The sequence below is a fragment of the Loxodonta africana genome, chromosome 22, assembly GCF_030014295.1.
Source record: "Loxodonta africana isolate mLoxAfr1 chromosome 22, mLoxAfr1.hap2, whole genome shotgun sequence".
NCBI lineage: Eukaryota > Metazoa > Chordata > Mammalia > Proboscidea > Elephantidae > Loxodonta > Loxodonta africana.
This window is the reverse complement of record NC_087363.1, coordinates 9,252,787-9,266,490: the sequence shown is the minus strand read 5'-3', so window position 1 is coordinate 9,266,490 and position 13,704 is coordinate 9,252,787. Positions and strand designations below refer to the sequence as shown.

Below are 13,704 nucleotides of genomic sequence, written 5' to 3'. Positions count from 1 at the left end.
TAAAAAAAAAAATCTTGATGAAGTGGGATTCATACCTGGTGTGCAAGGATGGTTCAACATTAGGAAATCAATCAATGTAATTCACCACATAAATGGAAAAAAAAAAAAGGGAAAGAATCACATGATCATTTCAATTGGTGCAGAAAAGATATTTGATAAAATCCAACACCCTCTTCTGATAAAAAATGCTCAGAAAAATAGGAATAGAAGGGAAAATTCCTCAATATAATTAAAGGCATATATACAAAACCAACAGCCAACATTATTCTCAATAAACAGAGACTGAAAACGTTCTCCCTGAGATTGGCAACCCAACAAGGATGCCCTTTATCACCTCTCTTATTCAATATTGCACTGGAAGTCCTAGTTAGGGAAGTTCAGCAAAGTGGCAGGGTACAAGATCAACATACAAAAATCAGTTGGATTTGTCTATGCTAACAAAGAGAACTCCAAAAAGGTAATTGATACCATTTACAATAGCCCCCAAAAGGATTAAATATTTAAGAACAAATCTAACCAGAAACAGAAAAGACTTATACAAAGAAAACTACAAAACATTACTGCAAGGTACCAAAAGAGACTTACATAAATGGAAAAACATACCATGCTCATGGATAGGAAGCCTTAACATTGTGAAAATGTCAATACTACCCAAAGTGATCTATAGATATAATGCAATCACAATCTAAATTCCAATAACATTCTTTAAAGAAATGGAAAAACTAATCTCCAACTTTATATGGAAAGGAAAGAGGCCCTGGACAGCTAAAGCATTATTGAAGAAGAATAAAGCAGGAGGTCTCACACTTCCTGATCTCAGAACCTACTACGCAGACACAGTAGTCAAAACAGCCTGGTACGATGACAGACATATAGATGAATACAACAGAATTGAGAATCCAGAAATAACTCCATCCAGCTTTGGACAGTTGATTGTCAACAAAGGGTCAAAGTCTATTAAATGGAGAAAAGTTAGTCTCTTTAAAAAAATAGTGCTGGCAAAACTGGATATCGATTTGCAGAAAATGAAACTGGATCCATACCTCACACCAAACACAAAAACTAACTCAAAAGGGGTCAAAGACCAAAATGTTAAGCCTAAAAGTTCATGGAAGAAAAGAGAGGGACAAAGCAAGTGGCCCTAATTTATGGCATAAATGGAATATCAAACATAAGTAAAAATGCACAAACAGCAGAAGATAAACTAGATAACTGGGGCCTCCAAAAAATTAAACACTTAAATGCTCATCAAAAGGCTTCACCAGAAGAGTATAAAGAGAACCTAAAGACTGGGAAAAAATATTTAGCAATGACATATCTGACAGGGGTCTAATCTCTGCAATATATAGATAACTTCGATCATTCAACAAAAAGACAATCCAATCAAAAATGGGCAAAGGAGATGGACAGACACTTCACCAAAGGAGACATTGAGGCAGCTAACAAACACATGAAGAAATGCTCACAATCATTAGCCATTAAAAAAATTAGAGAGAAGTAAATCAAAATTAATATGAGATACCATCTCATCCTGGCAATAATGGCACTGATGAATAAAAAAAAAAAATAGAAAACAAATGCTGGTGCAGTTGTGGGGAGACTGGAACTCATACACTGCTGGTGGTACTGTAAAATATACAACCACTATGGAAAATGGTACGGCAGTTCCTTAAAAAGCTAGAAAGACACAAGGCAATTACAAGCCCAAGAGACAGAAAGGGCCACATAAACCACAGACTACATCAGCCTGAGACCAGAAGAACTATGTGGTGCCCAGCCACAACGGATGACTGCCCTGACAGGGAACACAACAGAGAACCCCTTAGGGAGCAGGATAGCAGTGGGATGCAGACCCCAAATTCTTGTGAAAAGACCAGACTTAATGGTCTGACTGCGACTACAAGGACCCCAGTGGCCATGGTCCCCAGACCCTCTGTTGGCCCAGGGCAGGAACCATTCCCAAAGCCAACTCTTCAGACAGGGATTGGACTGGACAATGGGTTGGAGAGGGATGCTGGTGAGGAGTGAGCTTCTTGGATCAGGTGGACACTTGAGACTATGTTGGCATCTCCTCCCTGAAGGGGAGATGAGAGGGTAGAGGGGGTTAGAAGCTGGCAGAATGGACATGAAAAGAGAGAGTGGAGGGAGGGATTGGTTGTCTTGTTAGGGGGAGAGCAATTGGGAGCATGTAGCAAGGTGTACATAAGTTTTTGTGTGAGAGACTGACTTGATTTGTAAACTATCACTTAAAGCACAATAAAATTTTTTAAAAAGCTAGAAAGAGATACACTGTACGATCCAGCAATTCTGCTCCTAGGTATATATCTAGAGAAATACGAGCTGTGACTCGAACAGAGCTATGCACACCCATGTTCACTGCAGCATTATTCACAATAGCAAAAAGATGGAAGCAGCATAAATGCCCACTGGTGGATGAAGGGATAAACAAATTGTGGTGCACACATACAATGGAATACTAAGCAATGATAAAAAATAATGATGTATTTGCAAAACATCTCACAACATGGATTAATCTGGAGGACATTATGCTCAGTGAAATATCACAAAAGGATAAATATTGTATGAGACCAGTATTATAAAAAGTCAAGAATAGGTTTACACACAGAAAGCAGCATTCTTTGATGGTTACCAGGGATGGGAGGGGGAGAGAGGGAGAATCACTAAATAGATAGTAAAAAAAATACAATAGATAATAGACAGACGTTAATTCTGGCAAGGGAAAAGGCAATACACAAAAGGGGAAGTCAGCACAACATTACCAAGGAAAAGGAAACACTGAGAGGTACACAAGAATAAAGGGCAACTACAGTGGGTACTATAACATCTACAATCCTGCAACAACAGTAAGAACGAACAACCATCTATGGGTGGATACATAGGTAGACACGTATGCTAAATAGGCATGGGAGGCTGTACGGGAGTACACCTGTGTGCATACGTGGTTGTGGATATTTCTACGTGCATATTTGTATGTGTGGTGTGTATATTCATACATATAATAGAGGACATAGGAGGCACAAGTATGGAAACTTCTTGGATATATCCAAACACCTCACAGGACTGAGCTCCTGGGCTTGAAGGCTAAGGACCATAGTTTTGGGGGCACCTAGGTCAACTGGCATAACATAGCTCATAAAGGCAATGTCCTACATCCTAGGCTGGTGAGTAGCGTCTGAGGTTTTAAAAGGTTGCAAACAGCCATCTAAGATACAACTACTGGCCTCTTCCCATTTGGAGCAAAGGAGGGTGAAGAAAACCAGAGACTCAAGGAAGCAATTAGTCCAAGGGACTAGCGGCCCACATGAACCACAACCTCCTCTAGCCTGAGACCAGAACTAAATGGTACCCAGCTACCAGTACTGACTGCTCTGACGAGGAACACAATAGAAGGTCCTGGTTAGAATGAGTGAAAAATGTAGTACAAAAGTCAAATTCATCAAAAAGACCAGACTTACTGGTCTGATAGAGACTGGAGGAACTCCTGAGACTACTACCCTAAGACACCCTTGAAACGTGGAAATGAAGCCACTCACAGAGGCCACCTTTCAACCAAATAACATACTAGCCTATAAAATAAACAGTAACACGCATGAGGAATGTGTTCCAAAGAACATTCAACTATACAAGACCAAAAGGGCAACATGTGCCCAAAAGCAAAGACGAGAAGGCAGGAAGGGACAGGGAGACAGGACGAATGGAAAGAGGGAACCCAGGGTGGAAATGGCGAGAGTGCTGACATATTGCAAGAATTGCAACCAATGTCCAGGAACACCCTGCATATGAATTATTGAATGGAAAACTAATTTGCTATGTAAACTTTCACCTAAAGCACCATAAAATGTTTAAAAGAAAAAAAGAAAAAGGAAATATTAGTGAAGTATCTCAACAAGAGACAAAAATAGGCATTATTATAATGCTGACCCCTTCTATTTCTTTTTTTTTTTTTTTTTCTATTTCATAGGCGGCGCTATAATCATAACCACCTGCCTTCTCGGTCTGCATGTGATGGCAGTACGATGATGGTGATGATGGCAGCAACAGTAAATGTAGGGCTTGCTATGACCAGTTCTTTAAGGAGCGCTGGTGGTGCAGTGGTTAAATGCTCGGCTGATAACAGAATGATGGTCGGTTAGAACCCATCAGCCACACTGCGGGAGAAAGATTTGGCAGTCTGCTTCCGTAAAGACTGTGGCCTTGGAAACCCTGTGGGGCCGTTCTACCTGGTCCTATATGGTTGCTATGAGTCGGAACCGACTCAATGGCGATGGGTATATGGCTAGTGCTTTATATACATTAACTAGCTCAATCCTTTCAGAGGTAAAAACAGCACAACATTGCACATATCAACTTAACAATAACAACAGCTAACACTTATACATCATTTACCACATGCCAGGCATTACTCTAAGATCTTTACTGTATTATCTTACTTGAGGTTCATGAGAACCCGGTGATGGACTTGACTTTACTGAAAGGTTAAGTAAGAGAGGTTAAGTAAGTCGCCCAAGGTCACACAGGCATTTAGGGGCACAACCAGCATGTAAATCAGGTATTCCAACTTCAGAGTCCATGTCCTTAGCCATTGTCCTTCACTGCCTCCCCATCAAGATGTCAAGGGCAACAACCAGCACTCAAGCGTCCTGGTTGCCTGAAATCAAGCCGTTAGTTGACTTCATTCCCCTTTCCTTACCTGCAATTCCATCATGTGCTTGGAATGACCAATTAAAAAGTAACGAGGTAATTCTGAACATCAGCCCTCCAGTTCTGCAGAAATCATAAGCCTGATGCTAGTAAGGATACATTACAGTTGCCAAAGACAGGGAATGTAGGGTTCCAAATGACAGATTCTTTTCTTGTCTGCGGTACCACTGTACCTGTGCAGCAATGGCGAGAGGCTGACATTGGCAGGCACCAGATAGCCCACGCACTACTAACCCAGTGCCATCGAGTCGAATCATAGATATATACGGCGTCTCCCTTGCAACAAGAATAATTGTAGTTAAAAGAGATTAACATTTCATAATTTAAGTGATGGTTGGGTAGTCTTATTTCTTTTGCTTTTTGCAAACCCATAAAAACTCAGGCCCAGTATTGCCACATTTTCCAATTGTAAGAGAAGCCAGAAATGCATATTTTTACATGAAACATCTTGGTACTTTTTAAATGTTGGGAGCTAATTTAAAAAATGCCTTGTAGACACAACAAAATACATTCGTGAGTCACTTTCTGCTCAAAGACCACCGTTTATAATCTCTCACGGACCCTGTAGTCTTGGAACCTTTTGAGATCCCAGTTGCTCATCTGAAAATTTAGGTAGTTGGACTAATTGAACTCATCTTTAACCATCTCACACTTTTTTTTAAGCCACTCTGTATTTAGTAATGTCAAAACATACCAAGTACAAGTTTCAATGAATGAATAGGTCTTGGTGACAAGTAATCTCATTGCCCAAAGAGAACCGTCAACTATCATACTGGAGGGGGCACTAGAGATTACCTGTAGCTTCTCCATCTCCTCCACTCTCACCCTATATGACAGGCGAAGAAATTGCCCCAGAGGCATTAGACGATCTGCCCACAATTAGTGGTTACTTTTTTTTTAGCGGTAGAGTTTGTGCTCAAACAAAGGTTTAATATATATCTTTCCCCTCAGGAACCAGCATTCTTCATTCTTTCGAGGAAGTCATTTGAACTCCCGCATCCAACCATACCTGAAGTTACCACTGCACTGCACTTTTCAATCACATGCATCAATAATTCCCCCGCTTTTATTTTCTTTTTGCTTTTTAGCCACTCCGAGTTGTGCTTCTGTCACTTGCAACCAAAGGAGTCTGACTGAGTCTCCCACAAACGACAACTTCTTTCCACGTACCCCGTGATCTTCTCCAGACTGAACACTACGGTCTTCCCTACACTTACACAAATTATACTCATTCTTCAAGACCGGACCTAGTCTACCTCCTCCACGAAGGTGTTTCCCATTATTATGTCCAGTCCTGTGTGCATGCAAGCTCTCTCTCTCTGCCTCCCCCTTATCATCAGCATCTTACAGTTAAACACTTTTCCTTATTCTCAATTTATTTGGTGTGTATACATCTTATCTTTCAGACGAGAACATAAGCTCCCCCAGTTCAAGAACCATATCTCACAGATCTCTTTTGGATTTGCCACCAAGCCTGGGGGAGTGCTTGGTATGGTGAAAAAATGGTGGCTGACGGATGACTTATTTATTTAGTGAGAGCTAGATCCTTGGACTGTCCTGATCATTCCAGATTAAGTTTTATAGACCCTTGGCCCCAATCACCAATGCTGGTTATATTTCAGTATGATAGCCTGTGACTGTGTATTAAATTTGCTTTTGTAAGGAAAAGCTCTCTGAATCACCCGACTTTCACCACTTGGCACAGTACAATTCTTCAGGAATGAAGGATTTCATTTCCTTTGTTCTTCAGTCCAGTTTTAGGGAAGCAAAATGCTATTTCAGGCGTGTAATGAGGCAAGAACTTCTTTTATAACTTTTTTGGTATTCTGCATCTTCAGGATGTCTGTACAAGGACCAGGGCATAAAGCTTCCTGCCCACTGCACCAAGGAGCTTGGGGCCAGGGGCGGGGCCGGCAAAAAGTTGATTTAAATAATTCAATACTTCCCCTGGTGAAGAGATTAACACACAATTCTGTGTGAAGGAAACCTGGCTTAACAGCCCTCGGTTTCCAAAAGGTTAGCATATTTTATTTTTTAAATGCAAATCATGTTGTATCAGGGAAGCAAACCTTAGGAATTTTGAACGGACCCAACCCAAGTGCCTCAAAGCATATCTGAATGGATGAATCAGTATTATTAACTTAAAATATGCACACTCACATACACTCAAACACATACGTAGTTAGCTAGTACTAGGTCTTGAATTTTATGAAAGGTAAGGGGTTTTGAGTCAAGACCAAACACAAAGCCCGAGAAGTAAACTGAATAAAGATGGAATTTCTGTGGCTACCACTGCCTCCATGGCGGCCATCATTTCACAGTAAGGCCTAAACTGAATCACATGGGAGCGAGCAGCTTGGATTTACAACACATTTGGTCTGGTCATAAACTCCACTGGAACGGAAGAGGAGTTCATATAGGGTAGACACGTTTTTAGCATCCCCCTTTGCCTCATCACATGTGTACACGCATGAACACATACCCACATACACACACAGAACATTCATGCTTTAGATGGTTGGTAATCCAGGCATTATGATTAATTCCTAGCCAATTAAAAAAATTGGGCATATGTCAATCTAAACATTACACAGAATTGTTCACATTGCCTGATTTCACCTTCCCTCAGTTAACATCTTTAAGTAGCTAGTTCACACGAGGTAGCCACCCCTCACCGTTACTACATGATTCAGAAACATATGGTACAGCTTTGCCATGCCAACTTCTAGGTATTTACCCTGCCATTCTGACAAAAGAACAAAAAAAAAAAAGCAAGGAACTGTTTTTCTTATTGTCATTTATAAGCTGCTAAAACATATACTGTGGCGGTCTGGTGGATGGATTTTTATTTTAGTCCTAAGTTGTCACTACCATCAACATTATATTTAGATTCATGGTGACACAGTGAAATATACCTCTAAATGATGAAATCTGTTTTAAAAATTGTCTGTGCTTAAAGTCCCTCTTTTAATTGGGAAGGCTGTTGGGATTCCCAGGCACACCTTAGCCCAATAAAAGTGGAACCAAGGTAATTAACTATCAAATTATCCAAGCACCAGCACCTTCTCTCTCTGTTCCTTTCCAATAGTGGCTGAACTAAATCCTTCTTTTTTTTTTTTTTTTTTCCTTTCAGCTTGTACCACATAGAAAGGCTGACAGCAGTCAGCGGTTGAGATGTGCCAGCTAACAGCCTGTCTCTCTCCTTTACAGTCTTCATGAGGTTAGTACCTAAGTGCCCATTTTGCCGACGCTGGCTATTTGACAGGTCCCCAAATGAGGGGGGCAGACATCTCTACTCAAATACAAATAGCCCTGGGTCAAGAAACACGTGACACATGTCAGGATGCTAAGGCTCTGCGTTTCCCTGCAAATATTTCTGGTTAGTGTCTCCAGTGGAGTCAGAATGGCCCAGGCTCCAGTTCCCACTCTTTCAACTACAACCTACAGAGTGCTTTAGGCAAATTACAGAGAATTCTCCGGCCTCCGTTTTCTCTTCGAAAGATGGGGATAGTGATTCCTACATTGTAGGGATAGGAGAATGAAATGTGACCCCGGTTCAGTGCTTAGGGGACACTGAGCTTCTATAAAGGGTGATGGGAAAATCTGGAAACAAGATAAACCTAACTAATGTCTGCCTCGTACACATGGAGAATGCTGAAAAGGCAAGCGATTTGGTATATATATATTTACTGCCATAAAAAAATGATCTAAGAACAGAAAAAAAAAGGAAATGAGGTAAAACTAAGGAAATCTGAATGAACTATGGACTAACAGTAATGTATGAATATTGCTTCATTAATTTTCAAATGTACCACACTACTCTAAGACACCAATAACAGAGGAAACTGGGGATGGGGTACATGAGAACTCTACATAATCTCAATTTTTCAGTGAAACTGAAGCTGTTCTAAAAAATAAAGTCTATTAAAAGATTTAAGTGAAGTGCCCTGCACATAGTAGGTACTTGGAAAACGTTAGCCGATAATATACCAGACTATTTGGTTTCATAAAGTACATAGTTCTACTCTGCACAATATAACCCCCTACACTCAGCAATTCCCTTTCACAGGCTTTTCTTTTCCTCCGCCCTCCCTGCCACTCAGTTCCCTTTCTCTCTTCATTTTCCCTCTGACATTTCCAATTCATCTCTTTCTATTCTACTACAAACTCATTTGTAGGTTAGAACTAGTTTACATTTCTCCAAGACTAATTTTAGCTCATCAATCTATTTTGTTGGTGTTAAATTTTACTGCAATGATTATGCAAACCTTTTAGTTACTTTCAATGGTCACTTTTTTTTTTCCTATCAAAGTTCCAAGCTTTATACTTGGAAAAACATACACTTACCAAAATACCCTTTTTCAGGAAGGCACTAAAAACTTAAAAAAAATACACAGCAACGGAAAAGCCTATTTACCTTTAGTTTAAGAAGGAATGGACATACATATGGAACGGACATATATATCTTAGTACAATGGTAAATACATATATGTGTGTATAAATACATATGTGTGCATGTGTACATATTTTCAGCTCCCCAGTGTAGCTGTGGCTTTGCCGAGATGAATCCAGGACTACTTTGCGGCAATAACTAAAAATAGTTCCACCAAAAGCAAGTGTCAGTTCTGGACTCTCTCTGACGTTAAGGTCATGTGTAAAAACAACCAGCGAGCCCTGGAATACCACTGCTTTGAATGGATTCAGGTGAAACACGCAATCAGCTTAGAAAACTGTGGCCTCGTGATAATCTTTCTCAGGTGTTTGAAGGCTCTGTTTAGCTCGGGCTCTCTGTGGGAACAGTCTCCTTCCCTCATCCTGGTGCCTGGGTTAAGCATGCATTTAAAGACCAGAATTCTGGAGACTTTCGAGTGATAAATGGCAAGGGGTATGTTTCGTTCTTGTTTTTGCTTTTTGGAACTGACAACAGTTTTCTCTGCCAAAGGAATAGGACATCTTTGGTTGGTGCAGCTATTAATGGGATAGATTTTGGAGATGGAATTTCCCAATTACCCTAATTCCAAGTGAAACTTGAAATGCCGGGTCCTGTGCAAAGGACCCAACATCCAAGCTCAAGAAAGCATATCCAGAAAACTTTCACTGCTCTGAGGATACTTTTGCTTTCTGCGGTCCAAAACATAGGTTGAAAAAGCAAAGCGGCTGTAGTGGGGAGCAAGGCCGTGATTGCGGGGGGGTGTGGGGTGTGTAGCCCGTCTGGTGTTTCTCAACCAGGAAATGAGTTTTATTTTTTTAAATAAAACTATTAACCAAACTCGTGATAGCTGAAATAAATCATCAGCGCTGGGCGGTGTATGTACATAGATATGCAAAACAAACAGAGAAATCTGTGCTAACTCGCGATAAGAGGATAAATATAGGAAAACCCAACACTCCCCTACAGTAACATACAATTTCGTCTTAGAAGCAACCTAGAAATTCGCTATTTTAAGAAACGGGTCTCGCAACTTTGGCGGGGTTAGAGCTGCCTTCTCACACCGCCCCTCTGGGGGCTTGAGTGGCTTTTCCGCTTGCTCAGGTGCAGCAGATTCATTTAAAAGAGACTGAGCAGAATGCTGACTTTCCTCATTAACTCTCTCCAACCAAGTACCTGACCCCTTCTCCTGGGACCCCTGCCGCAGCACCTCTCCCAGCAGTAACCACCCCCGCCTTTCTCGGGCTACAGTGCCGCTGAGAGAAATCGGCGCTTTTTTCCTATCAAAGGCAGTCCAAGCCGCCGCAGCCTTGCCCCAGCCTCACACAAAAAAGCTTTTGATGCTTGTAATTGCGAGGCTTTTTGCAACTGCACTTTATCAAGCCAACAGGGCCGAGTCTGGAGGGCCTGGGCAAGCCAGAAGGTAGCGGCGAAGTCACCTTGGGACGAGGAGTGGCCGGCCAAAGGGAGGCAGGTGGAGGGGCTGACCCGGGCGGAAGGATCAGAGGGCGCGGCGCGCCATGGCACCCGGGCGGAGGAGAAACAGGGGAAAACCTCTGTCTGGGGCTCGCGCTCCGGCACCCCTGGGCGACGCCAGTCGGGGGCCAGCCGGCCGGGCGGGACAGGAGGGTGCTCACAGCCTCCCGGACTCGCTCCCTCCGCCCGTCCGCGGCTGCTCTCCGCCCGCCGAGCCGAGCGCGGCTCCGGGCGCTCTCGTCCCGCACAGCCGGCGCCCCGCCCGCTGAGCGCACGCCCAGAAGGGCGGGCCCCAAGCCGAGGGCGGACACCGCCTGGCGCCGGAGCGCGCTGGGAGCGCAGCGAGCGAGCCAGGCCTCACGCCCCAGACCTCCGGGCCGCCAGGCAGGACCTGCCGGTGGCGTTCCCGACGCTCGGGGAGGGAGGCCCGGGTGCGCCTGCTGGGCTCCAGGCCCCTGTCCGGCTCTCGGCCGCTGCCGGCGCGCTCTGGGCTGGGCCGGGCCCGGCCGCGCGAGAGTCTCGGAGCCCCTTTCCCGGGTGCCCGCGGCGCCGCCAGCTCCCATTGTTCGCCCCGCCACCTGGCGACGTCCCGGCGCCGCTCCCGGGGCCTCCCCGGCACACCTACCTTCTGCTGCCGGCGAGCCATGTCGGTGGGCTGCTTGGCGTTGAAGGGGTAGGCTATGCAGCGCATGACGAACACATAGAGCTGCAGCCTCTTCTTCCTCTCCTCTTCCTCCTTCTGCAGCCGCTCCAACTCCTCTTTCTCCTTCTCGCTCACCACCGACGGGCTGGGGCTGGAGGGCCGGCCGCCGCCGGCGCGGCTGCTGGGCTGCAGTCCCCCGGCCCCGCCGCTGCCCGGGCCGCTGCCCCCGCCGCCGCCCGCGCCCACTCCGGCGCCGCTGCCCCCCAGCCCGGCGCCGCCGGCCGAGCCCTCGCTGGTGCGGCTGGGAGACAGGCGCGCGCCGGACGCGGCCGAGCCGAGCACCTCCTTGCCGCTCTCCTCTTCCACGATCTCATCTGACTCTTCTTCGCTGGACGAAGGGTCCAGCATGGTGGCGCCTGAGGTGGGGGGACCCCTGCAGCCCCCGGCTTGGGGTGCAAAAGGTGGGGGGCGCTGGAGGCAGCTAGGGGTCGGCTCTCCCGGGTGGTCGCCTCTCACCAAATCAGGGAGTGAGCGCGCTGCTGCTCAGCCTCGCCGCGGCGACTGCTGCTTCCGCCCGGCGACCGGGAGCTGGGCTCAGACCCAGGAGCGCGAAGGGAGGAGGGGCAGGGAGAGGTGCGTCCGTGGACCCGAGATGGGCAAGGGGGAGAATTAATTGCGAGCCCGGAGCCCGCAGCTGGATGCCATCTGCAGCCTCTGAAGGAGGCGCCTCCAGAAAAGATGCCGAGTGTTGCAAGCTGTCGATGCAGCCAAGAGCCGAAGAGGCATCTTGCCGATTGGGGAGGGAGCGGCGCTTACGTGTTTATTGGCTTAACTCTCCCGTGTCCGCAGCGTAAAGGGCGGCTGCAGAGAGCTGGAGGGAGAAGAGCGCAGCGCGTGCCTCAGGGCCTCGGTACTGACCCAACGCCGTCCCCTCCTTGTTTTTGTGGATAATTTCTTTTACGATCCCCATCTCTCATTGTCTCGACCCCTCTCCTCCTCCGGCAGACAAAAAGTTCTTGGGCAGGGAGAAATAGAGAAACCAGTGGTGAGTTCTTGTCTGTGAAGAGGGGACTGTTTGGAGACGCTAAATTCAGAGGTCTCACTAAGAGGAAGTCTTCGAGATTCCACACGGGAAAGAAAGGATTCATCCTCTATCCCCAGGCTTCTTAACGCCTGGGGCGTGGGGGCACTGGGCTGGGCAGTGTGTGTGCCCCACCAAACTCTGATTACAGCAATTTAGAGATGCCCACTGCCATTAAAATAAACGTACCAAATTTTGAGTGGATTAGGGCATCAACCATGCAGCTCAACTATTGAAGTAGTACCCCCCTCCCCACTCTCCCAACCCCCAAAACTATGAGGAACGTTCAGCTCCGAGAAGTAGATTGCTTTCTGCTGAGCCGAGACTGCCAGAGAAATGGAAGCGTTGCAGATTGCTCAGTCTTTCCTCCATTCTGGCTCGCTGGAGGATGTAGGCGGTGAGTGGGGACCCCGAGATCAAAATCCCCCCCGAGAACTCAGAGGCTTCAGCGTCTAATGCACTGGCTCTGTCGCGCTGTCCTCATCCCTGTTTCTCCGGTTATCTATTAATAAAAAGCGGCAGATGGTGCCTTCCTTCACCCGGCGCCTTCCACTAAGGTCAATAAACCCGGCGGAAGGGGGAGCTGGCCAGCGTGCTGAATCTAAGCAGCGAGCCCGCAGATGTATCCAAAAACAAAATAACCCACCACCCTGGAATCTTAGGCTACCCTGAGACCCCTTTCCACCTCCCCCCATCCTATCTCCTATGTTTATGGATTTTCTAATTATCCGCACGTACTCGTGGGAGCGATTGTAAAAGTGTAGCTTGAGTTTAAAGTTTACATCACATCTGTCTCTATGTGTTTTGCAAATTTACCATGAGCTTTTCTGTAGGCTTTGATATTCCAGTGAAGCACTGGCTAACCTGTCTGAGATCTAACAATGAACTCAAAACATCTCATTTCACATTAACTTCAACAATTTTGTTTCATTTTTTGAATTAATATATGGATAGTTTAGACTTCACCATCAAACTCTCTTCGAGGACACAATTTCTGTGACCCTGGCACAGTCTGTATCAATTTAAAATAAACAATTGAACAATGGAGATTGCTACAATTTGTCCTCACTTTTCCATTCTTCTAAAGGAGAAAAAAAATGTTCAAATCATGTTGTACTGGTCTTTCTGGGACAGAAACGAGAGCAGGCCAATCAAACAACAGAATTCATTCAGTACCTTTCTACGGAATGAACGCTGTTCTAGTGTGGTGGCTGGAATTTTAAGACATTCTTTTAAAGAGTCTGTCTTAGTTATCTAGTGCTGCTATAACAGAAATACCACAAGTGGATGACTTTAACAAACAGAAGTTTACTCTCTCACAGTCTAGGAGGCTAGAAGTCTGAATTCAGGATG

At 45.3% G+C, this 13,704-nt stretch overlaps 1 protein-coding gene across 7 annotated transcripts in view; it reads right to left on the bottom strand.

The window, feature by feature from the left end:
* CADPS (calcium dependent secretion activator) overlaps positions 1-11,678 on the bottom strand; it is a 580,697-nt gene extending 569,019 nt beyond the window's left edge. For 4 of the 7 annotated variants that reach the window (XM_064274285.1, XM_064274287.1, XM_064274288.1 and 1 more), the window contains exons 1-2: positions 11,539-11,678; positions 11,253-11,448 (exon numbers count right to left, since the gene is read on the bottom strand). In XM_064274285.1, the coding sequence (XP_064130355.1) occupies positions 11,253-11,448; positions 11,539-11,678 (336 nt within the window). Of the gene's footprint in view, positions 1-11,252 lie in introns of all 7 variants that reach the window. The other 3 variants (XM_064274284.1, XM_064274283.1, XM_064274286.1) reach the window with 1 other exon arrangement.
* Positions 11,679-13,704: the final 2,026 nt, after the last annotated feature.